This window comes from Sesamum indicum, linkage group LG6 (assembly GCF_000512975.1).
Source record: "Sesamum indicum cultivar Zhongzhi No. 13 linkage group LG6, S_indicum_v1.0, whole genome shotgun sequence".
Classification (NCBI taxonomy): domain Eukaryota; kingdom Viridiplantae; phylum Streptophyta; class Magnoliopsida; order Lamiales; family Pedaliaceae; genus Sesamum; species Sesamum indicum.
Window position 1 is genome coordinate 9642612 of NC_026150.1, and position 25421 is coordinate 9668032.

The 25421-nt window shown below is 31.4% G+C and overlaps 3 protein-coding genes across 4 annotated transcripts; 2 read left to right on the forward strand and 1 right to left on the reverse strand.

Annotated features, from left to right (window-relative positions):
- LOC105164205 (myeloid leukemia factor 1) lies at window positions 2546-6526 on the forward strand. Its single transcript, XM_011082814.2, has 7 exons — window positions 2546-2661; window positions 3547-3962; window positions 4039-4208; window positions 4302-4382; window positions 4491-4566; window positions 4647-4739; window positions 5973-6526. The coding sequence occupies exons 2-7, from the start codon at window positions 3566-3568 to the stop codon at window positions 6191-6193; spliced, it is 1038 nt and encodes a 345-aa protein (XP_011081116.1). The 5' UTR covers window positions 2546-2661; window positions 3547-3565; the 3' UTR covers window positions 6194-6526.
- On the forward strand, window positions 7972-13384 carry LOC105164206 (peptidyl-tRNA hydrolase ICT1, mitochondrial). Of its 2 annotated transcripts, none has more exons than XM_011082816.2 (7): window positions 7972-8420; window positions 10067-10126; window positions 10220-10302; window positions 11828-11892; window positions 11975-12008; window positions 12566-12636; window positions 12815-13384. In XM_011082816.2, exons 1-7 carry the CDS (start codon window positions 8135-8137, stop codon window positions 12903-12905), a joined length of 690 nt encoding a protein of 229 aa, XP_011081118.1. In that variant the 5' UTR covers window positions 7972-8134; the 3' UTR covers window positions 12906-13384. The 2 variants fall into 2 exon arrangements, with proteins under 2 accessions (XP_011081118.1, XP_011081117.1); XM_011082815.2 differs by having other exon boundaries at window positions 7974-8420; window positions 11975-12038.
- LOC105164207 lies at window positions 13820-14799 on the reverse strand. Its single transcript, XM_011082817.2, has 2 exons — window positions 14647-14799; window positions 13820-14522 (listed from the first exon to the last, which is right to left on the reverse strand). Exons 1-2 carry the CDS (start codon window positions 14704-14706, stop codon window positions 13935-13937), a joined length of 648 nt encoding a protein of 215 aa, XP_011081119.1. The 5' UTR covers window positions 14707-14799; the 3' UTR covers window positions 13820-13934.

Here is a 25421-nt window from a genome sequence, read left to right on the forward strand (position 1 = left end):
TCTTTAGCGTGGGTTTTTGTATCTCTCCGGGTATGCCCGGAGTACATTGTAAATATTATTTTTGGTTGAATGAAACTTACATTTCACCCAAAAAAAAAAATGATTGATTTTGTGGAGATAAAGAGAAAAAGATAATTTTGGGAGGATTTTATGGAGATAAAGAGAAAAAGATAATTTTGGGCGATATATATATGTTGCACATGTTATGCAACACTACGTTATATTATGCGCTTCACTACACTTTCTACATTCAAATCCACTACTATTCACACACTTTACCGGCTCTATTGTCCATTCTAAGTACTTTATTTATTTCCCTATTCTCTCAATAAGCTGCGCATCTCCCTATTCTCTTAATGGCTTGAGCATCTGAATGCTAATTATTTTTTATATAAATGATATTGTTCATCTATTATAAAATTTTGGTACTAGAAAATGAGAGTTTGAGCGTGAATAACGATGTTGTTAGAAGCCTTCATAAGACCTCTATTTATAGACTTGTACAAAGTTGGATACATGGTCAATTACTGGGTTCCATACGTCATTTGAAAGCTCTTTGAGTTGGTTGTTATCCACAATAAATTGTTGGTGATTTGGATAGATATTGACTAAGATACGTGAGTTGGATTGAACCCTGCCAAATCTACCTAAAAATCCGAGAGTTGGTTATTTGTATACTTTCCAGCCCATTTGCCACCGATTTACTTGAAAACACCTGGAGATATTTTAGGGTAACGTGCACAATATTGACAAGCTATATGGCGTGTCTTTCCAGGTGTATGATGATGTATCCGTTTGAAATTGACTTTTTTTTTTGGCCTGCCAGCTCAGTAAAGTAGCAGGTAAGCCTGTGGGCCTTTTTTCCTCACTGGTGGGCATCATCCGTCCTACTGATGGGCCTTTATCCGCTCTACTGGTGAGCCAGTTGGGCTAGTATGCCTAACTTGTGAGTTTGACCCAATAATTTTAAGGGACATCATCAATATCAATATATTATTTGGAAGAAAGTATCTTATAAGATTCTTATCCTACCACAACAAGACGTGACAGAACCATCGACTAAGTCACAACACATCAAAGAAAAGAAAACTGATCTTTTGGTATTTTCATGCTATAGACATATCAATAGAATACTTTCTGAAAGGACAATATATGGAAAACTAGTTGGCTAGAATTTTGGAAGTATTTTATACAATATAGATAAACTAAAAATGTCGTCAAATAATTCAGTATTTTCTATTTGTAATGTTCACTTCACCGTCTAGGGGCTACATAATTATTTTCTATTTGAGGGAGGTATTTGTAATTTTTTAAATAATTAGGGAGTATTCGTAATTATGTCAAATTTCAGAGGAAATAGTGGTAATTTACCCAAACAAAAATTAAAAGTGAAAAAAAGTTGAAGTTAGAGTGTTTAAAAAAATAATTTAATATTTACAGTTTCACCAATAAGTTGCAGAAATTGGTAGAGAGCTATTTATACTTTGTCTCTTAAATAAATCAACTTAAATCAATTTAAGTAGCTCAATAATAGAATCTGTAAGCACAAAAATCACTTATTTTTTGTCAATAATTTTTAACAATAAACTAATAAAATACTTATTTTCGACATTTATAAATACTCCTGAATTTAACATTGTGTAACACATTATTATGGGAAAGAAAAGTTATTATTAGCTAATATGCAGCTTTAGTATAATTTTTCTCATTGTCGCTTAAAACCTTCAAACTCGGATTCCCAGTGCATAGAAATAGGGAAGGGACACTATTTCAAATTTCAATCAATTTTGCTCTTTTCATCTCTCACCAATGCCAACCATCTTTCCTAAATACATTTGGATTGAGTCCACTATACAAACAAGATACAACAAAATACAAAATAAGTATAATACGATATAAATACGATAAGACATAATTGATCAAAGTTTAGGACACGATACAGTTTCGATACGATTGTTTTTATAATTTTTGTGTAAAGGAGACGTATACGCCAGTATATGTATACAAATGATGAATAATTTATAAAATGAGAAATACTTTCATTTCAATTATACGTCAAACATTAGTAAACTAAAAATATTGCTAAAAGAAAGAATATAACTTTTAAAAAAATAAAAACAAAACGAGGTAAATAAAATCAAATGGGAAGACATTATTTATTTAATTAATTTTAAGAAATTTTTATATTTTATATTCATAAAATATACAAAAGAGAAATAAATTTATAGTGTCAAACAAGTAATCGCCCGTGTTAAGTTTCTTTTTTATTTAATTTTTGAAAGAATGAAATGCCGCCTCTCACAATAATTGATGCAGTATCCATCCTACACGGCATAATTTTTTGTAGTGTCGGTGTATATAACTGACAACAAGTTAATTGTTTTACTCCCTAGTAATATTTGGGCTGCAGCATATCCAATTAAGCCCAATTAAAGTTTCATGACCCAAACAGTTCCTGGACAGTCAGAGCCCAATTAGTCCGTGGGCCCGTGTACCAGAAGCTTCCCACTTTGTTTTGTCTCTCTGTATTTAAAAGTCGGCCCTTTCCTTTCAATGCTGAGATTTTCTTCATCATTTCATCCAACTTCAATTCTCTTCTGTTCCTCTGCACTCTGCCCTGCGGAATTCTAATTATTGCCGGTTTCCCCACCCGATCACCAGGTAAATTTCTAGTTTTGCATCGACTAATGGCTTATTTTGATACATATGTGTCTATTTTGAGATAATCCGCGACAATTTAGCGATTGCTTGTGGCGGTAATATTGATATGGTGTATTGTATTTTTTATTGTGAATTTCATATGATTTCTGAGGATAATCTGTCTGTTTTTGTCATTTTTGGAATTTAGTAGTGTTGTTGGTTGATAATCAGTTGGTTGTGATTTTTCGGTATTAATTTCTATCTATGATTTTAACTAAAAGATATTTATTTCTGAAAGGGGGGAGAATTCTTTAAGTTCGGACGTGGAGTTAGTTTCGTGGAATTTGAAGTCGTTCGTTTTATTGGTAATAGGGTTTGGAATTTTAGTAATGGAAATCATCGAGTAGGGCTTGTGGAAGTTTGTGCGTTTGAAGATATTCATTAATTTGGCGTGATCTGAGTATTCCATTTTCCTTCTATTACTTGTGATTTTACTCCCGGATCCTTGTTGAGGTGGAATTTAAATGGCTGTTGGCCTGTGGCATATACTGTACAGCTGTTTCTTTGCAAAGCAGATTTCAAAGGTTTTCGAAGTGTTCAGAAATAATTGATGAGTTGGAGGTCATATGAGTCATATCCTTCAATAAGTTAGGACTTAATTACACATATGAATACAGGATTGGAGTTGGTGTTGGTAGATAAAATCACAGCTTTCACTGCATTTTTGGCATAGTTGTAGGGGCTTATAGGTTTATTGTTCCCTGGCTATAGATCATGTTCTTTAGGAAATTGTTGACTGTTACAATTATGCCTCCTGTCTAAAGTTTAGGGGCATCATTGAAGTAAAAGCATAACTCTCCGCACCCTTTCTCATTAACGTCTGTCACTTCCGTATGACTTTTCCAGGGAGCCAGCAGAGAAAGAAATGCAGGGAGGTAGAGATCCATTCTTTGGTTTTGGCGATCCGTTCGGTGGTTTTGGTAGTTTTGGCAGCTTTGGTGGCCAAAGGAGTCTGATATCTAGCTTTTTTGGGGGAAGGGATCCATTTGATGATCCTTTTTTCACCCGTCCGTTTGGAAGTATGTTTGAATCAGAGTTTTTCGGCTCTACTAGAGGGCCATTGATGAACCCACATGCTTCTGGGTTTCTTGAACATCAAACGGCCCAATCCAATCGATCAAGGGGACCAATAATTGAAGAGCTGAACTCTGATGATGAAAAAGATGAAAAGGAAAGCAGAAAGGAGAAAAAAGAGAATCCAAGAAAACATGGAAGGTCCAACCGAGAGCCTCTGGTGGAGGATCCCGATGATGAAGCTACTGGTGTGTTTTATATTCTAATGGTTGATTAGACTTTTGCTTTTGATGGGTGTTTATATACTCCTTTTTGGTCTTGCAGAGAAAAAGAGTAAGCAAATGTCTCACAGAAATGATATAAACCAGATGCACCATGTAAGGTCGCAGCCCCAGTCGCATAGCTTCACTTTTCAAAGCTCTACTGTTTCTTATGGTGGTGCAAATGGTGCGTACTACAGTTCTTCTAGGACAAGGAGGATGGGGAGTGACGGAGTAAGTCCAACTTCTTGCTGAATTGTTTGCTCTGTTTTTCGTTGGGCTTGGTCTTATTTCCATTAATGTGCATATTATCACCTCTGTTGATAGTTAACATTTGAAGAATGCAAAGAAGCTAATTCATCTACTGGTCAAGCAACTCATAGGGTGTCAAGGGGCATCCATGACAAGGTATGCTCCCTACACTCTCAATACTCTCCTATCTCATGTATATATACGACATGAATCTTTATTTTGGCAATTCAAGTGTCTGGATGTGATTTTTTACCATGTTTTTAGGGTCATTCTCTCACAAGGAAATTGAAGTCGGATGGTCATGTGGATACAATGCAGACTCTGCACAACCTTAATGAAGGTAGGGTGATAGTATTTATGTGAAGCTCACCAGCCTGATGATACTGTTGCGACAAAAATATTGATAATTTTCTTGCTTAGATGAACTTGCTGGTTTTGAGGAAGCGTGGAAAGGAAATGTTAGGAAGCATCTCCCTGGATTGAGTGAGGAAATCACTGCTCAAGATGTTATGCGTATGTCATGCAACTCTTTTTCTGCTCCTTTTTTCCTTTATCCTGCGGAGGTTGACTGCTTCTGATATTCAAATTCAACCATGATATTGTTGGTTGCTCCGTAATCACTATGTCCTGGTGGTTTTCTGTAATGAAGTTACTATATTGCGGTGAAGATACGTTTAACTCAGGTCTGGTAAATTTTGGAACTTAGGAAATGATTAGGTTCAGCATGACAAGCTTATTGTTTGCATGTGATGCCGTGGTAAACTATACCATTTCCTTGTCTATTCTAATTTGCCATTGAATTCAATTTCCATATAGCGGGCAGGGATGGTTTAAGCTCATCCTCTTTAAGTTTTTCGGCTTCTCCATATTGGTTAAAGTGTCTTATATGCATAGTTATTAATGGTGCGTGCCACGGCGCGCGGCGCACATTGTGCAGGCTGTAAAATGGCGATGAGTTGCTTATGGTGATACCATGGCGTGCGATTGTCCATGGTGCGGAGGCGCCTATGAAAAGGGCTGGGGCCTAAAAAAAACTGAGCGAAGCCCAGTTTAAATAAAGGCTGGGCTTTTTAGCCCAGCCTTTATTTCAGTTAATTTATTAAAAAAAAACAATCAAAATGTCTTGCAAAACGAGTGAAATTAGAAATTAGGGAAGATTTGGATTTTGAATGATGGATATTATATATTTGTGCTTATTTCATAATGATTATTTGTTTAATCATCTTGTATGTTTTGAACTCTTTTTTTTTTCCCAAAAACTTATTATTTCGCAAATTTCTGTTATGGTATGATATGATGATTAAAATTATTTCTAGTATTTATATTTACTTATTTGTACATTATTGATGTGAATATATATCGATGTATGAAATATATAATTTATTTCTGTACATGTGCGCCGTACTATAAAACTGTGCGCACGCACCGTGCCGTGCGCCATGGCTCCAAGGGACCCTTGCGCCATGGCGCAACATGCGCTATTAACAGCTATGCTTATATGTTCATTTGGTTGTTGAAGCATCCACAAAAGTTGGTACATGGTGAATGATTTAGTTGTGTGCTTCCGTCATGTTGGTCGTCCGAATTTTGGAAGGTAGTTAAGATATACTACTAGGTCTTACATGTATGTGCTCACTGACCTTTGCCAGTCCTTGTCAAATTATCTGTTTCGTCAGTCTGACCTTTTGATGTCTCGACTGAGGGGTTTGAGGGTTTTTGCACGTTGATTGCCTGTGAAATTTTTAGGATCTGCAAGCAGCAGTCAGCAGAGAAGTAATAGAGGTGGCTGGGCGCTTCCTTCTACTGAAAGATCCAACAATCTTGGAAGCTTGAAACCAGAGGTTGGAGGAATGGCAGGTTCCCGACATCATTCAGGAAGAGTGAGAACTCATCTCAGTGATGGAGCAGGCTCATCGCGCCTTAGGACAAATGGAGCTGGCTCCAGTAATCAAGCGCAAAGACATTAGAAATTTCCACAGATGATTCCACTTGGAAGTCCCTCTACCAAGAGGTGGCACTTATCCTGGTTTTATTGTGAGAAATGTATATCGGCAAATCCTGCATCAAATTTGTGGTTGGCACTAGTTCGAATGTAGTAGTTCGGTGTCGTTTACGATTTCCAGTAATGAACATATAGGGTAATCTCTTTTAATTTTTCAGAGGCTTTAGCAATATGAACGTCTACTTTCTCTTCGTTTTTGCTACCAGTTTCTTTCAAAGTTGGTGGTGCTGAAAAACAGGTGACAGGTTATATCAATCTGTAAGATGCTTTTTAATATTGAAGCTGCGGTTATCTTCAATCTTTCTGCAGACATACATCCTTGCCAAGATGGTGTAATGGATTGTTGTAATCTTAGTTTCCGGGTATGGATTTGGGTTTCATATAGTCTTTATAGGATTTCTAACATTGATTCTGTACAATCTTGAGGTTTTTTTTCACTTAGATAGCTAGTTTTTCACGTCAATATCAAAATTTGGGGATATATTATACTTAGACCTTTTTTAAAATGTTAAATTATATTTTTTTCGAAAGAAATTTTGATATTACATTTACACTCTTTTGGGAATTCTCAATTTATGTCAGATCTCTCTCATTATGGTTTGAATGGAAAATTCTTATGTAAGTAAAAAAAGATTGCTTAAACTTTTTGTTTTGCATTTCATTAATATTTTTTTATGTCTATTTTTATATTTGTAAAGGGATAAATATAATGTATATATAAATTTATATAGTGAGTTAATATTATTATATTTTTTTTATAATTATAAAATTATTATATAAAAACGTAGAAGGAGGAGTAAAAAATCTTTGTTTTTTAAAAATATTTTTAATTTAAATTTTAATAAAATGATGTTAGGTGTAAACAGTGAGTTTTCAAAATGGGTATAAGTGAAATTTTAAAACTTTTTTGAGGGTAAGCGCGATTTTGCATTTGCAGTTGAGGTCTATGTGTAATCAAACTTTAAAATTTACTTGGTACATAAATTTTATTATTAATATCATTTTGATAGCCGAATATTTATACACGATCAAATTGGTATATCAATCTCACTATTAATATTATTTTGATATTCTATTAATTTTCTATTTTTTTTGTTATAATTATCATTTTACCCTTAAATTTTAAAATAAGATTACTAAATATACTTAATGAAAATTAAAGAAATATGAATTAGGATAAATATTTTAGTCATCTATTTATTCGTTCAATTTGGTTATCCAAATTATTATATTTTTAATACTTTTTACCACCTTTATATTTATTCATTAAACAAATTTAAAGTACTAATTTTTCTAATTAATATAATAAAAATATAGAACATAAGTATGATCGAAGTTATTTATTTGTATTTAATTAAGATATTAAAATTTACTTATAAAACCTAAAAATTTAAATTTTTTTCAAAATTGCAATACCGTCTTGGATTTAATATATAACATAGTTACTTACTAAATAATATCTTATGAAAAATTGTAAATAAAATTAGTGAAAAATGATTTAAAAAATTATTATCTAATATAATAATCAGATATAATAACATAGGGAAATTAGTTTTTCCTTCCAATTTCACCTAAGCATCAGGACGCGGCTATTTAAGCCACGTTAATATTATTTGTTTGTTTAAAAATATAGCTGTCCCACTCTTCCGACAACTTAATAAAAATTCGATGATCAAAGGACGAAATTCGCAAAAATTAAAAAGTTAAAAGGTCCATTTTACTATCGTATATGATTAAAGTACTAAAATACTATATGGACACCAATTAACCCTAACAAAATTGGTGATGAATTTTACTCATTTTTCTGATTAAAAGAATTGAGAGCCACTACCACTAGGAAAAGATTATTCATCAAAATTTAATCCCTATTTTTCTATTTTAGGGTTTAACAGTTTCCTTGATTCTGATGATGGCAGCCACAGCCATCAACATGGTGCTCGCTCGATCAATATTCCGCCCTACGCTTCATTCGCAGATCTTCGTTCCTTTGTTTCGTGCGAAGTCGCAGGTTAATGACTTCGGTATAACACCAGCTGGTTACTCCGCTGTTAGGTGCGCCTCGACGAAATCCGGCGGCGAGGAGAAGAAGTCGCCGGCGCGGCTGGCGGAGGTTCAGCGGCTGCTATACCAAGCTGAGGAGCGCTATAAAGCCGCCGGAGGTGGTGTGGAGCCCATCCCCAAATTAACACTTGGTAAAAGTTCTGTAATTTGGTTTGGTTGTATATACTTTTTGAAAGTATTCTGGAAGCGAACGAAATGTCCATTTTTTGGTTGTTGTTAATAGTGTTGTTTTAGAGTATAAGTTTCGCTTGACGCGGAACCGTTGAAAGAGAGCTTACATTAATGTCTTAGCTGTGCAACATCGAATTACTGATGATATTTTTGTGTTCTTGAGGAATTTGACTTATAATGCTTTCTGCATAATCATAATGCACTATATTGACAGGATTCTGGTAGCGCTGAAGTGCAATAGAAACTTGAAGAATTACTAATACAAGCTGACCATAAGTGTGTAAATAAGCATGATGTGTGCATTACCTGACTATCTGATTCCTTGTTATTGCATTGGGAAACTTTTGCTTGCCAGATGTCCATTTTTCACGACCTTCCTTTTCTTTATTCCCCATAATAAGCTTTACACTTTACCCTGGAGTCACATCCTGCTGGTCTGAGGGTCTTCTTCAATCAGTTGAGTTTTTAAGCTGCAGGGGCCTTTTGCCGGGTAGAATAGAAAAGGGCTCCGTAAGTTTTTTGATGGGCTTGAGGCCCGAGTTCAATAATCTTAGATCCTCAATTCAACATTGAGTTCTTACACCAGACATTGATAGAGCAGTTGCCAGTTGCTGATGTGAGATCCGAGGAGACTCAACTTCCTTCCCTTTCTGTGTCTGTGTATGAAGAATTACCGGTCTTACGAAGAGCAGATGGAAGAATAAGGCCCTATTCTTTTTATTTTTAGAAGAGCTGAGGTTCCCTTCTAGGATTTTATTTTTCTCTATTTTACCTTCCCTTTGTTCATCTCATCTACAATCGCAAGTCAATAGCCCATACTGAATTCCTCAAGGTGTCCGCACTTTGTTGCCTAGTTGCTGAGGGACAATGATGGTTCATTGACCACCAGCTCATCCACATAGGCTATGGCCCTGTTGTCTGTGCCTTTTGAGCTTATGGTTGCATATTTGAAGGTTAGTGGCTGGGTTTCCGCCATCATCTGAAGAAATGATACGGTGAATTGTTTACTTCAAAGCAGATGCTTTGACCAAGCAATGATTTCCTCTTTAGTGGTATATGGAATTTTTCTTTGTAGAAGTTCCTATGCAGAAATCTAGAATATTGCATCTTGTCCCAGTGCATGAATTAACCAATTAGAATGGTGGTTAGGACCATGACAGATTCTAGTGCTTTTCTGTCATCTTTGCGTCTATCACATAAATATCATGGCATTTTGGTGATATTTAAATATGTCTCCATATTCTGGTTGTTAAGCATCTCTTAAATATCTAGGCTCTGCAACTCACCAACTGGTAGCTCCTGCATAACCCGTATTGATTTTTGGTTGGTTTTGACTATGGACAAATTCGTAAGGCTGCCTAATTCTGTCTTACCTATTTTTTATGCTTCACTTAGAGGAGACTTTATTTTTCTATTTTTTTGGCATGGATTGGGGAATTTATAGAAGATGGGTTCTGCTAGATCCTCGATACATACAGGCCTTTTTTCGTGCTGTTCTGGCTGTAAACTACATATTATTAGGATTGAATAGGCCATTGCGCACTTGGTTTCTGCTTTACTTGGTAATGAATGTATAGTATTCTTCAATTCTTTTTTGTGCACGCAGAGCATGTCACCATAGGCTATGCTAGGAGTGGTGGGCCTGGGGGACAAAATGTCAACAAAGGTGTGTGATGCCACTTTTCATCCATTAGGATCATTTTCAATTATTCAATCTTCTGGGTATGCATATGCGCTTATTAGATTCTTATCTCTGCAGTGAACACTAAGGTTGATATGCGGTTTAATGTAAAAAATGCACATTGGTTAAGTGAAAGAGTAAGGGAGAGGATTATGCAAATGGTGAGTCATTTTCTGATTTCTTTTTTCCATAATTTTCCATGTTCTATTTCATGCAGCTTTTTTATCATGCATATTAATGGAGGATATACATGTATGTGTTTCATTTTTCTTCATTTGATCTCGTCTTAGCGCAATGCACTAAAGTTTTTAATGGCTGTTTTTTAATTCTCAATCTGGGGTTTCATTGTATGAAAAATATAACTTAATGAGAAAAGTAACATAGGCGATAGAAAGGGCCCAGAATAGGCTGCAAAAGGAAAGAAAAAAAACAGAAGAACAGAAGGAGAAAAAAGGAGGAAGAAGAGAGAAAAGAAGATAGAAGAAAAGGAACAAATCTGAGCCTGGGAAAAGAATGAAGAAATAAGAAACATGTAAGAAAATAGAGGAGAGAAGAAAACAAAGACATACGTTCAGAGAGAGGAATGCAGGGCAGCTAATCTAGATGTTTGCGGTGCTGCCTGGGGAAGGCACCCAAGCATGCACCTAAGGCCAGCGCCATTCTTCAAGAATACATTCTTGCTTGCCAGTTTAACATGGTGCACCATTAACAACTATGGTCCATGACAGGAAGGTATTAAGTTGGCCAGTTTAAACTTATGTTCTCTTCATGCTCTTGACTTGATAAGGAAAAAGGCCTTCCTAACTTGTCTTGCATTTCTCTCCCTGTATTACATACATTTTTCTTCTTGATGCTTCCTGCCATTTTTGACAGAGGTTTGTTGCAATGTGCAATATCACAATTTTCTTTTGAATCTTGTTTTTCTCTCATTTTCCCCGTAGAGTCGCGATTTGGGACTCACTAAACAATGCTATAAGTTGATCACTAACCTTGGCATTCCCCTTTCTTGCTTTTCTGTTATTGACGTATTTTGCTGCACTGGACCATGGACTCTTACTTGGCCTAATTAGGTCCTTCTTCAAGAAATCACCCACTTATACCTGATTCAACCTTCTTAGATCTTCGGGCATCTAAACTCTTAATTTAGTGGAGATGCTTTTTTTCGTCGAAACCCTTGCGATAAGGTAGCCGAAGTCTTTCCCACGTTCCAAAAAGCCAAAGGGCACAGGCCGTTTTTTCAAAACTCTCGCGGACTTTATAATATACGCTCACAAAATTTCTCTCTAGCCTGACATACAGTTGCTAATAGGTTATTTTGCACCAGCGCCTCTAATATGAGACGCTGTGTTACTTTGGCACATCAGTTTCTTATGCTATATCCAGTCAGGAAGATATGTTTTTGATACACTCTTGACAGTGCTCCATCCTCTCGTAAGTAAGATGACTCTGCTAAAGATGTGTTTGAAATACCTAAAAGAACTATTAATTTGAGCCCCAAAAGAAATATCTCTCTTGTATCATTTTTAGGTTTGAGTACATGTATTAGTGTGAATATCTTGTTACGCCAAATTTATGTAATGCATCTAAGTTATCCTCATTTCTCCCACTACATAGATTATAAGTCCTCGCAAGTTTTTGTATGGATGTATAGCATCTTCTATTCTTAACTACTCATACTTGTGGCAGGAGAAGAACCGGATCAATAAAGATGGGGAGATTGTGATTACTTCAACGAAGACTAGAACTCAACAGTAACTCTTCCCCTCTACTCTATTATGGTTTCTCATTTTTATTGTAGCTAGAGCACTTGCTTACAGATATCTTTGTTGTTAGGGGTAATGTCGAAGATGCTTTGGCTAAATTACAGGTATTCACTTACCAAAAAAAGAAATTGCAGGTACATATAGAAACCTACTTTGTTTGGTTTCATTCGGAGATGGCCCAAAACAAACTCAATGTTTGCCTGCTTTTTTTTGGCACCTTATCTGTGTGAATATTTTGTCTTGGGCTTTCTATATATAATATGTACACACATATATATAAATATAATATAAAAGAGACGTGATTTGACAATGAACACTGATTTTTGTCTCCAAAAACACAATGTTAAACATACAACACCTATATATACATATATAAATATAAATATATATAAAGGAGACATGATTTGACAATGATTAATGAACAATAACTTTTGTCTCCCAAAGCACAATATCAAACATACAACACTTATTTTAAATTATTTTAAATCATCTCTAAAAACAAATCCAAACATACACAATGTATTTCTTTGTCTTAGTTGCTTTGTGGCTAGAGATAGGGGCTATATGAATGTTATGAACTATCACTGGTGTTACATGGCGTTTTTAGTTGTGGAAAGATTTTCTGTGCTTGCGTTGAATCATTTCTGAATGAATGAGGCAGGCTATTATTGATGCTGCTTCATATGTTCCGCCACCTCCTTCAGAAGAGACAGTAAAAAAGATTGCCAAATTGTAAGGACGCATCTTAGCAAAATGCACTTTCAATTTTGTTTCTCTCTGTTTCCCCCCACCCCCACCTTCTTCCTTGCATTCCTTGTCTTTGTTTTGTCTTTTGTTTCAAAGAACCAATTTACTGCTAGTCAAAGTCAAGGTTATGGATTAACTGACATTTTCTCTTTTTCACCCAAAGGTCGGCTCTTGCAGAGCAGAAACGGCTGGACAAGAAGAAAGCACAGTCGCATAAGAAATTGCTACGGAGAAGCCGGGGTAGTTGGGACTAATCTGTGCGTGTAGCTTGTTAATGTTACTTTTACTTGCCTAAGGTTCAGTGATTAGTGCTCTGAACGACATTTAGTTCCTTGCCATACTTCTGCTGTTGTTTTATACGGCCATCTGTTGAGCAGCAAACTGCCATTGTCAGCACTTAATTCCAAGTAAATGAGTTGCTGCTGAACGAACAAGAGAACCACTCCAGTCAAGTCTCCTGAATATTGGATTTTACAGTGAAAGAAATAACACATCTGACACATTAGCCATGTTATTCTGAATTTTACCTAGCAGGAAAGGCTAGATATATTTGATTTGTTAAGATTTGGCGCCTTTTCTCTGTTGGTTGAAAAATTGCCTTATTTTCTCAACACATTCTTTTTCCCTCCAGAGCTATTGTCCTTCAATAATCTTGTTTTGGGCTGCGCATGTTGGCTTATGACTTTTGTAGTCATTGAATTCTGGTGCAATATAGCCGAGTCATTTGATCGTTTCTGGTTTGAAAGTAGACCAAATGAAAGGATTCTCCTTTTAAAATTCTCTCAGTTGATGGATTATTTTGTAAGCTTCAGCATATTAAATTACAATAGGCTTTTTAGTGATTTGTCATAATTACAAATGCTATTCATTGTTTAAAATGTTACAAATATTTTCTTAAAATTAATGACTGTTTAATGAATACAACGACAAGCAAGCCCGTTGTAATATACTTTATATAAAAATGGACTATTGGAAAAAGCTTCACACTAAAATCTTCAGTTAATTTCAGTGAATTCTATCAGCAGAATGATGCAGCACATATCCATTAAACATATTCATCCATAGGTAATCTTAAATATTATGTCCAGTGCAGAAACCAAATTCAAATAACATATGTAGGTGACTTGTCTCTGCTGTATAAAGAAGAAGCAATCAACTTTTACCAAACTCATTTTCATTGTGAACAGAATGCACAGAAAAACTCTAAATTACTCTTCTTTCTTATGTACAAACAAAGAAAACAACCAAAAATATGCTACAGCCAACTTCATTCTACAAAGAAATTATGTCCTGATCACATACTCTTCCCCTGACTGTTCATCTATATGTCTAATCCACTTGCTCTTGCTCTTCCCCTTAACTTTGTCTCCCCCTTTTGCACCAATATGAGCTATGTCCAACCCCTGCCCCACCGGCAGCAACACCGACCTCACGATCCTCGACTTCCGATCGAGCACGCTGCGCCACCTGAAATCCGAGGCGGCCCTGGAGCTTGCATTCTTGCATACCAGAACAGCCCCTCTATGGCCTAGTTTTGCCACCCTCAGTATTCTCACAAAGTCGTTTCTCGTCCCATCCACCACCAGGAAATCAATCCCTTCCAGCCCTTCCACAGCTACCTCCGGCTGCCCCACCACGACCTCCGCCTGCTGACCGGATTTCCTCATGGCGTCCACGTACTCTGATCGAGACTCTTCATCAGGGACTACACAAATGTGCCGTCCCCCTGTGTGATGCGTCGCAACTGCAAGACCGATGCTCGTGGCCACCGCACCGCCTTTCGACCACGTTTCGACGACCAACTGCGTGTTCCATCCGGCAGCCATGGCTGAAACCAGTTCTGCAACACTTGATCCTTTGGAAACTTCACACTGCATATATCAAACAGAAAAGAAGCAAAGATTTAACAAGAAGAAATCCTTAAAACTAAGTCTTGATCAGAAAGACACATCTCATATACATACAACATATATATATATATATATAAGAACTCACTGATCTAACGGTGTCGATGTAAGCCTTTGAGGCAGTTTCTGGAGACCAGACAAGCTTCATGTCTTCTGCTTAGTTCTGTCCTCTTTTCTTGGTGTTCAAATTGTGCTTTTTCTTGGGGGTTTGAGAGTGGGAATGATGAAAAGGGTGTGGCCAATTTGGGTTTTTAAAAGCAAGAATGGAAGGAAACGTCTGTGTCCGAACCGTTGACAAATCCAACATGGGAAAATCTATTATTATTGCAACTGGATTTCATGTATTCAATTACGTCACTTACACACTATGTACAATATTACTATGTTTCTGTTGTTGACCAACTAAAATTTCAGTATTTTTCATGTTGCTGTTATCGTTATTCATTTTGTTCAAATTAAATTGTAATAAATGATTGATTTAAATGTATAATAAATTCGTGATATGTGAATGATGATTGATATTGTTTAGCCATCATCCAACAGTGTACAATCAATAGAATATGTGGATCACTTCATCACTGAAGTGGTGTGTCTTTCATTTGAAATAGTATGTCTATTCTAGTGAAATGACGTGTCCATCCAAATAAAAAATTATAATCTTTTCCACTAGGCATGTCTATTGAATTGAACATTACAAGCCTCTATAAGAACCCCTATTCACCTCATTTTCGTTCAAACATTTCACAACACTCTTAACAATCAAAAATAGTAATGCAAATAGAGTATTATTTTGAGACTTTCAAATATTATTTGGATTGTTATTCTAAAAAATGTGTAGTTCTGTTACTTTAAAATTTCAAAATCATTGTATTTTAACTGACAAATTGCTTTCACCATTAGCACCAGAATGAATTAATAATTATTTTAAATATAAAGAGTTCGACTCTTATCTCAATTTTTAGCACACAACTACCATTGATTCCATCACTCTTCATGATAATTAAAAAGTAGGTATGCATAGTATATATGTGTCAGTATGATTTGTCATTGCATAATAACAAAGTAGGAAAAATCCCTACCTAATAAAATATCATGATTTGAAGGTTTTATAAAGTCAAATTGTGGACAAAAAAAAAGCGACGGATGTTTCAGTTGTTGGAGACGGTTTTATGTGGTTGACCAATCTGCACTAGAATCCTGTTTATTTAGGAAGACATTAGGATTTAGGGTTGCTTATGCAAAAATTAGTGCACGATATAGGTATGTGTTTCATGTCAATTATACATAAAAAATTTGAGTGGCTTATAAAATCAAATTTTCATATTCTTAGCGAGATTTTTCTTAAAATAAAATCTCCAGACTCAATATGGTCAAGCGAACATACTTTAAACAATGGGATATTGATCGCATTGTACCATCTATGAAAATAAAGTCATGTACCCGCCCGAAACCCTTCATTTGGGGTTGATGATATACACATGTGTCTCACATTTGAAAGCCTAGAATTGTCAACTTTACACTTGATGTAGTTTTTGTTTCTTTTAAAAACATAATATATATATATATATATATATATATATATAAAGTCAAACAAGGTGGAACAAATTTTTTAAAAAATCTAAAAAGAATTGTCCATTTAACACATAAAAGAGTTTAAAAATAAGTAAAATTATAATTTATAGTTTATAAGGATATTTGGTAGTTTATGATAAGAAATAGATGAAACCTAGTATAGACAAACGAATTGAGTTAATTGTTGGACGACGTTAAAATTGGGATGATATCGATTTTCAAACAACAAGAAAATATTTATAATTGTGCTAAATTTCAAGAAAATTTATAGTAATTTACCCTTAAAATTTTGACCAAAAGATTGAATTTCAAATCCACAAGAGATGGTCTCTAAGACTGTAATTTTTGAATATATTGACCAAATTAATAATAAACTTTTCATGACGATAGAAAAGGCTTCATAATTATGACTCTCTTTTATTCATAGAAGCTCTCTAATTTTTCATGTAAACTTTTCTTTTTCTCTTATTTCAACTTTTTCTATGTAAATTATCAATATTGTGACGGATGTTATAATTTATTTGAATCAATCACATTAAAATAATATACAACGAGCAACCTCTTCTATTCAATTATGATGTATATTGGTAAAAAATATTAACCTACAAGGGTAAAAAAGTAATTTAACATATATGAGGCACATGTTAAACAAATGCAACCCACTACACAATATAACTTCCAACACTACTATAAATATCAAAATATTATTTTTTTTAACTACTATTAATTGATAGTGACCACTCTTACTAAAAAACTCCCTCAAAAATCATGTTTTCACCTGGTGAGTTATCGTGTCGCGAGTAAAATTTTCAGTTTCATTCTTTCGTAAAAACCTCAACCACATCAAATTAGAAATTAATGGTTAAATGGACTTGTCGCTCGGGAATTCAAGTCAATACAAATTATGGTGGCATTTGGGTGAACTTATAAATTTTTTAAAATATTGTATAAGATGTTTTAGAATTTATAAAATATTAAAAACGATTGATATTTTTTTAAAAAAACAAAATAAATTTATGACATACAAAAATAAGACGTGAGATACTTATAAGTTCATTTAAAAAAAAAAAAAGAGTTTCCAATTTATTTACAATCTTTAACAAAAAAATTTCAATTTTATTCATACTAATTATAAAATTGTTGGTATCAAAATTTATACTAAGTTTTTCATAAGCCTATTTCAAACAAATCTCCCATAATACAAGTTTTAAAAAATATTTTATAAAATATATAAATTTATAAGATATTTTAAATAAATTTAGCCAATCAATTTTTAACGTATTTAGATATTTTCTTAATTTTTATGGGACTTCTTTTTGCCAATTATAAAATTATGGGCGGGTAAACCCACATCAATACCACTCAGTAGCACACAGTATTGGATTACATCTAGAAAATTGTGATAAACAGTCCCAAACGAAAATAATTGAGAAAAATTGTATTTTCGGTTTTAAAATATAGCCTGGTTTGCAATATTAATTTCCTATTATTTGAAATTTAAGAAAAATACTATAAAATTAGTTCCACGATTGTAATATTAATTTATATTTTAGGAAAAATTTACAAAATTAGTCCCACACTTTAGAAAAATATTACAAATTTAGTTCCATAATTGCAATATTAGTTTCACATTTTAGAAAAATATTGCGAAGTTAGACCCATATTTTAGAAAAACGTTGCAAAGTTAGTCCCAAATGTTGGAATTTTTTTGACGTGAAACTAACTTTGCAACATTTTTCTAATGTGTTGAACTAATATTGGCTATTTCGGAAAGTATGGGACTAATATTGCAAACTACCTATACTTGGGAACTAAAATTATAATTTTCTCAAAAAAAATTATTATTAGGGATAACTATATTGCGCCTTCCTGAAGTTTGGTGTAGCTATACATAATTTTTCTATGGTTTGGGAAATTACATCTAATTTTCTAGACATTTGTTTTTATTTAACAAATATATCCCTCTGTTAGTTAAATTGATCATCAGCAAAAAAGTTGAATGAAAATACATATTTACCCCGATTGAATTATAATTATTTACTTATTGTAGATGAAACAAATCTTTTCTGACCAACATATCCTTATAAGGGTGAAAATATATATACTTCATCACGTGTATTACATAATGGTAGTTTTGTAAAACAAAAAAATTGCTTGACTAGTAATAAGTCAGTAATAAGTTAATGGGGGGGGGTAATATAGACATTCAATTTTTTTTACTAATATCAACAAATTTGGTGAATTTGATGGAGGGGTCTATTTTTAGACCAAAATAAATATATGAGTTATTACATTTAATTTTTTAAATCATAAAAGATTTAAATATAATTATACCAAATGAGCGGGGAGCAGTGTAGTTATCGCTTACTATTAGTAATTAATGGATGTCTAAATGCTAATAAAATTGCAAAAAAATCAAATTAATTCTCTTAAAATTAAATCTATTTATATAAATACTCACTTTCCTTTGCAAAATTATAATTACAATCCATGAATTTGTAGTTTTATTAGAATTGCAAATACAATCGTCATGTAGTGGCAAATTTTTTTACATAAATACACTCTACGAATATATCAAGTCAAGATAATTTTATAGAAAAAATAATATTATTTATGTAATTAAATATAATTTCATGGGATGTGGATATAATTTGGGTTAATTACATTCACCTCTTCTAAAATTGATATAATTATACATAAACTCCCTATAATTTAGAAAATTATATTTAGCACCCTTAGAAATTTATTTTCGTCTAATAAATAAGTCCCTTCATTAGTCAAAATTACTGAATTTGCTGATATTAAGAAAAAACTGAATGAAAATTGACATTCACACTGGATTGACTTAATACTGATTTATTGTAGATCAAATAATTTTTTTCGGGCTAAGCTATCTTTACAACGGTGAAAATATACCTCTTTACATTCATTAATACGTGAATAAGTATGAGGATAACTTGGTCATAAAAAAAATTATTTAACTTGCAATAAGTTATTAATAAGTCAGTCGATGGTAGATATATATTTTTTTATTTTTGTTAATATCATTAAATTCGGTGAAATTTGATTAATGGATGAACTTATTTATTAAATAGAAGCAAATATCAATAATACTATATATAATTTTTTAAATTACTAAAATTTGTGTGTAACTACACTAAACCTCACGAGAGAAGAATGCATTATTCTTATAATTATTTATAAATTTATATTTGTTGGTATGAAAATAGGACAATTATGATCATGAGGTCATTGATTCCGACTCCTACTTTTTCTGCCCACAATTCAGTACTTGTTTTTGTTGGGATGTTCGTACAAGTAATCCCATCTTTTCAATACCATCTCTTTTTTCTGAAACGATCGTTCCTTTTCCTTTCGATTTTCAAGAAATGATGCAACGGTGTGTGACAATTTAAAATAAATAATTATTTATCACAATCATATAATAATTATAAATCATGAATTTTGTAAGTATAACTAAAATATTTATTACAGCCAAAAATTGTTCTATGATGGATAATTTAAATTTTTGTATTGATTTTTATTTTATTTTTAGTTAATAATAATTATTTAACAATTTTGGTTATACCCAATATTAAATTCTATTCTAGTGATATTTTACGAGACGGCAGTAGCAAATTCGTAATGCTCGTCTCAATAAAAATTGCATTTGATCCGTTATTGTGGTAGTGGAATTACGATAATTAAAAAAGCGTTTGTCTGAACTGATTCAAAACATCTTATAATTCGTACTTCTTATAAGATATTTTTTAAGTTTATAAAATATTAAATTTTATTTAAAAAATAATCACTTTAAGTGTTAAAAAAAAATAGATTATGAAGCTCAATAGTAAGTCACTAATTTCGAATTTATAATTAATTTAAATAAAGTGAACTAACTTGTTAATTAAGATTTTAAAAATAAGTGTTAAATTCCTTTATTTTTTTTTAAAAAAAAATCAGCTTATAACTCATAATATTTTATTTTTGAATATCATACGCTCATTTTCTTAAAAATTTACCAAACGCTTCGTAACATCTTATAAATTGTAAAAGATTTTTAAAAATTAATAAACAATATAAAGACTTTTTAAGTTGGACAATAAATCAACGGGTTCTTATGAAAAGATTATTTTATGAAGTTTAGGTTATTTATATTGAAATAGTCACAATAGATTCATTTCGATTTAGTTTTATAATTTAAAAGAATAAGGTAAAATTATAAAAAAATTTCCTAAAATTTGTTACAATCACAAATCCCTTATTATTTTAAAAATTACAAATAGTTCTAAAAACTTAACAATCGTCTAATAAACACCCTTTTGTAACAGCCCATTATAGAAGTCATTTGTTAGACGATCGTTAATTTTATAAAAATATTTATAATTTTTCAAACAACGATAAAATATATATAATTATGATAAATTTTAATACAACTATGCTATAATTTATAAAAAATTATAAAAATAAAAATAAGAATGTGAGACGTTCAAATAATACTTTTGGACAGTGATGGGCCTAGCATCGATGTCCGTATGTACGAAATACGTAATGAAAATGAATTATTATTATTATTATTATATTCAAATTATAGGAAATGTAAGGGAGTATCGGCCGCCAATCATCACGTTGACTTTTGAAAACATCTAAGGGTTATCAACAGTTGACCAACAAACCATCCAACATCCAACCACTTGATTCTCCATGGTACGGCCTCATGACAATGTTGTACAACATTAATATCATGTCGACATCAATTTTTTCTACTATTATTCTAGAGTTGTTGCTCTTGTCCCTAATAAGGTTCGTTTAATAATTGATTCACTTTCTTAGTATTTTAATTAGGGTTTTACACTTTTTTTTCTGAAATTTTTATATTTTTCTGATAATACTATCTATCAAATATTAAGTTTTTATATTCTTTTTTATAATAATATATGTCCAACATTATATTCTTTTAAATATATTCTACGATATTTGAGTATTTGATTATCTTTTTGAGTGTGATTATTTTTATAATGGTTGAGGATTATACGTTTAAGGTGTTGGATATATATAATTTTCATGTCATTAAGTATATTTTATTCCATCAATTACATAACTCAATCATTTCTCCTAAATAAATAAAAATATAACACTTACCTTTTTGTACTAAATCTTTGGAGGAACTTAACTAGGAAAAAGGAAAAGTTTTTTTACATATCATTTATTGACATCAAAATTTTGAAATAAAGAACCATTTAAAATCCCAACAAAATTAGTAAAATATTCAGTTCTAAATTAAAACACGCAATAACTCCCACCAAATTTTGGCCTTATGTATTTTCATGGGTTGATCCAAATAAGTACATTTTATTTATGTATTATTATGAATTGGCTAATTTAATCAAAATATGTCGAGACTGATCCATATCGAAGCCCCAATGTGTAAAACTGAGTTCAAACTACTTAAGCCTTTACTCATACCTATAAAACGGGGTGGGCCTCCACCACACTAGATAGAGGAACACTACACACATACAATGACTCACGTCCATGTTCCCAAATCCAAAATTCTATGCCACCAAGAAGCTCTACAACTGCAAGGTTTCATATCTTTCTTGACATCAAATATTCAGGGTCTTGATACCAATTTTAGGATAATTCATAATTTGATCCCACAAATTCGGAAGAGATTATACATCCCATCCAAGAACAAACTTCCAGTCCCTGGATTGGAATTTAGATTGACGAATAATCTTCATTTTCAAAAAAAGTAACCTTACAATTTAAATTCATAAAGATTTCATTTGTGCATTTTTCTTAATCATGTAATTCATTTTTATAGACTCGAAATTATGTGTACAATCATATAAAAAGCAATAAATAACAAGCAATTTGAATTTTAAAAACTAAGTTCATAATATTGTAATAATCCATAAAAGTTTGCCGATAGAATGGAAACAATCCATAAAGATGAGGAACTATTATAGTACATATTCGCGACGCACACAATACATATTGTGTACAAGAGATAAGCATAAATTGACCAAATATATTTAATTTTAATTAACGTGAAATGATGATGTTTGGGCATTTTAATTAACGTGAGATGATGATGTTTGGGCATAGAGTGGACTTCGGCTACCAAAATAGATTTAATTTTTTTATTTTAAATTATATTGTCTTTATTATTTATTTACTTTAAATTATATATATGTCAAGTATGTAAATTATCTATTTAAATAAAATAAAATAATATATTTTTTTATATAATCAACATGTATATATTATATATAATAAAACTTAAAATAAAAAATTCAATTCACTGACAAAACTAGATTTTGCATGCACAACGGCAATTGTATATTTGTTTGTTTGATTTTAATGTAAAGTTGTTATAAATTGGCAACTTGACATTTGACGACTTTAACAATTATAACACATTATCATAAATACAGATGACAATGATAGGTGAAGTACAAAATCAAGTACGACTTTATTTTTTTTTATTACTCTACTAATCTACATATATCAGAAATAAAGACTCTCTATATTTATAAACGACCATTAGCGATATTGCAATATCAATTTTTTAATATAACAACTATACTTTATAATTTTAACTTATCTAATATTTTCTAAAAAAATATATATAATTTATTAATTTATATATTCAACATGCCAATCGAATCGAGTTGAAATTGAAAATTATTAAGATGTACCGAAATTGAACTGAAAAACTCAACATCATATTTGGTTTCAATTTTTTAAAAATTCAGTATTAGGTACCATAATGAATATCAAATTATTAACTTAATACTTAATTTTTATGTGTATATAATTATTTTTTAACTAGTCTTTTTTTTTTTAAAAAAGAGAGAATTGATTAATCAAAATATTGAACCAAAATAGTAATAAAATTTTGATAATTACCATAAGTCATAATAATATTTTTCCATACAAATATTTTGATTTATCAAAATTTTGATTCGATTTTACCAATGAAAATCCTACTCATTTATGATAATGATGAGTATATTTAAGCTAATTAAATACTCTTTTGCACTAATGAAGGCCTATAATATGAAATTATTAAACATATCTATATATTTTGTATTTAAGCTAATTAAAACAATTAATCAGGAGAGAAATCTATACTATTATTCCAAATTTTTTAGATATCCAAATTTATCCTTAATCTCATTTTTTTTAGAACAAATTTGGTCAAAATAGAAATTTTAAGTTTTTTTAAGGGTGAATACAATTTTCCTGGTGATATTAAAAATGAGCACATTACCCCCTTATAAAAAAAAATACAACAATTTACCCCATGTACTTTTTTAAATGAAACAATTTACCTCCTTATACAGGGAGGTAAATTGCTTTATTTTAAAAATCATACGAAGATAAATTGTTGTATTTTAAAAAATACAGAGAGATAAATCGCTATTTATTTTTTTATAAGGGGGTAATTTGCTCATTTGCGATATCACAAAGGGGTTGCTTGCATTTTTTTTCTCTTTTTTAATAATCTCATAGTTTTACAAAAGAATTTTCTCTTGGCAAACATCTCCATGTTTCTTTTGTTACTAACTTTATATTTCTGTGTAATCTCGTCCTACGTTTCTTTTTTCTCATAAACTTTTTTTTTTCTTATCACAATTTTTTTTCTCTCCATTTCACATCACAATTCTTTTTTATATACTCCCAAAAATCGCGTACAATGACGATTAGTTAAAATAAATTAGTCTATGTATTTAATTTCTTTATATAAAGTATTTTATTATCATTCTATGCTATTAATTAAAGGGGAGGGGTTACAAAACTACCTAAGCCTTGTTTATACCTATAAAACAGGGACTCTACAAAACCAAATGGAGGAATGCTACATACATACAACAAGTCTACAACGATTCAAATCTAAACTCTCAAGTCTAAAATTCTACGCCATGAGGAAGCTCTTCAACTGCAAAGTTCCGCATCTTTCTCGACATCAAGTATTCAGACCCTTGATACCGTATTTCAAAATAACTCATATATAATTTAGAAAGAGATCATACATCCCATCTAAGAACAAGTTTTCAGTCCCTAGATTGGAATTTAAAGTGACAAATAATTTCCAATTTTAGAAATTATAACCTTAAATTCATAAAGATTTCAATTGTCTATATTTTTCTAATTATGTAATTTATTTTAGCAAACTCGAAATTTATGTGAACAATCATATAAAAGCAATACATATTTTTTAAGTAATTTGAATTTTAAAAACTAAGAATAAAGTATTGTAATAGGCCATAAAAATTAGCCAATAAAATGAAAACTATCCATAAAGATAAGGACCTATTTATAATACGTTTTACATTATTTTGTACAAGAGATAAGCATAAATTGACCAAATATACTTATTTTAAATTAGAATAATTTTTAATCAACGCGAGATGATGATGTTTGGGCATAGAGTGGACTTCGGCTAGCAATATAGATTTAATTTCCTATTTTAAATTATTTCGTACTTATTATTTATTTACTTTAAATTATATATATCAAGTATGTAAATTTTTTTTAAATAAAATAAATAATATGATTTTTTTATATAATTGACGTGTATATATTAATATAATAAATTATGAAATAAATAATTCAATCCATTGACAGAACTAGATTTTGCATGCAAAGCGTCACTTGTATGTGTTTTTTTTTTTTTTTAATTATTGTAAAATTGTTATTAATTGGCAACTTGGCCTTTGACGACTTTAACAATTCTAACACATTATCATAAATATAGATGACAACTATAGGGGGAGTACAAAATCAAGTACGACTTTAATTTTTTGTGTCTACTGATATAAAAAAGAAAGACATTTTGCATACGTAAATAGCAATCAGTGACATTGTTGCACCAATCTTTAAATATAATAATTTTAGCCAAATAATTTTAAATTATCTAATACTTTAAGTTTTTTAAATGTAATTTATTAATTTATATAATTTATTTTTATTTATAATATAGTTTAAGATATAAATGTAATTTTTCTTAGAATATAACTAACAACATCTAACTTCTGTTAATTTTAATTTTTTTAAAGAATATTTGTATGTATTATTATTTCTTGATTATGTTAATGAAAAATATATTTTGTTTTTCCTATCGAAAACATACTATTACAGTCAAATACATAAATATTATTTTGATACAAATTGTGCACAAATATCGAGTATGTCCGATTGTCAATATTCAGAAAGCTTGTCTGCTTATTTATGTTTTTATTTTCAGTGAAAAATATTTATTTTTAATTTTGTACAGATTTT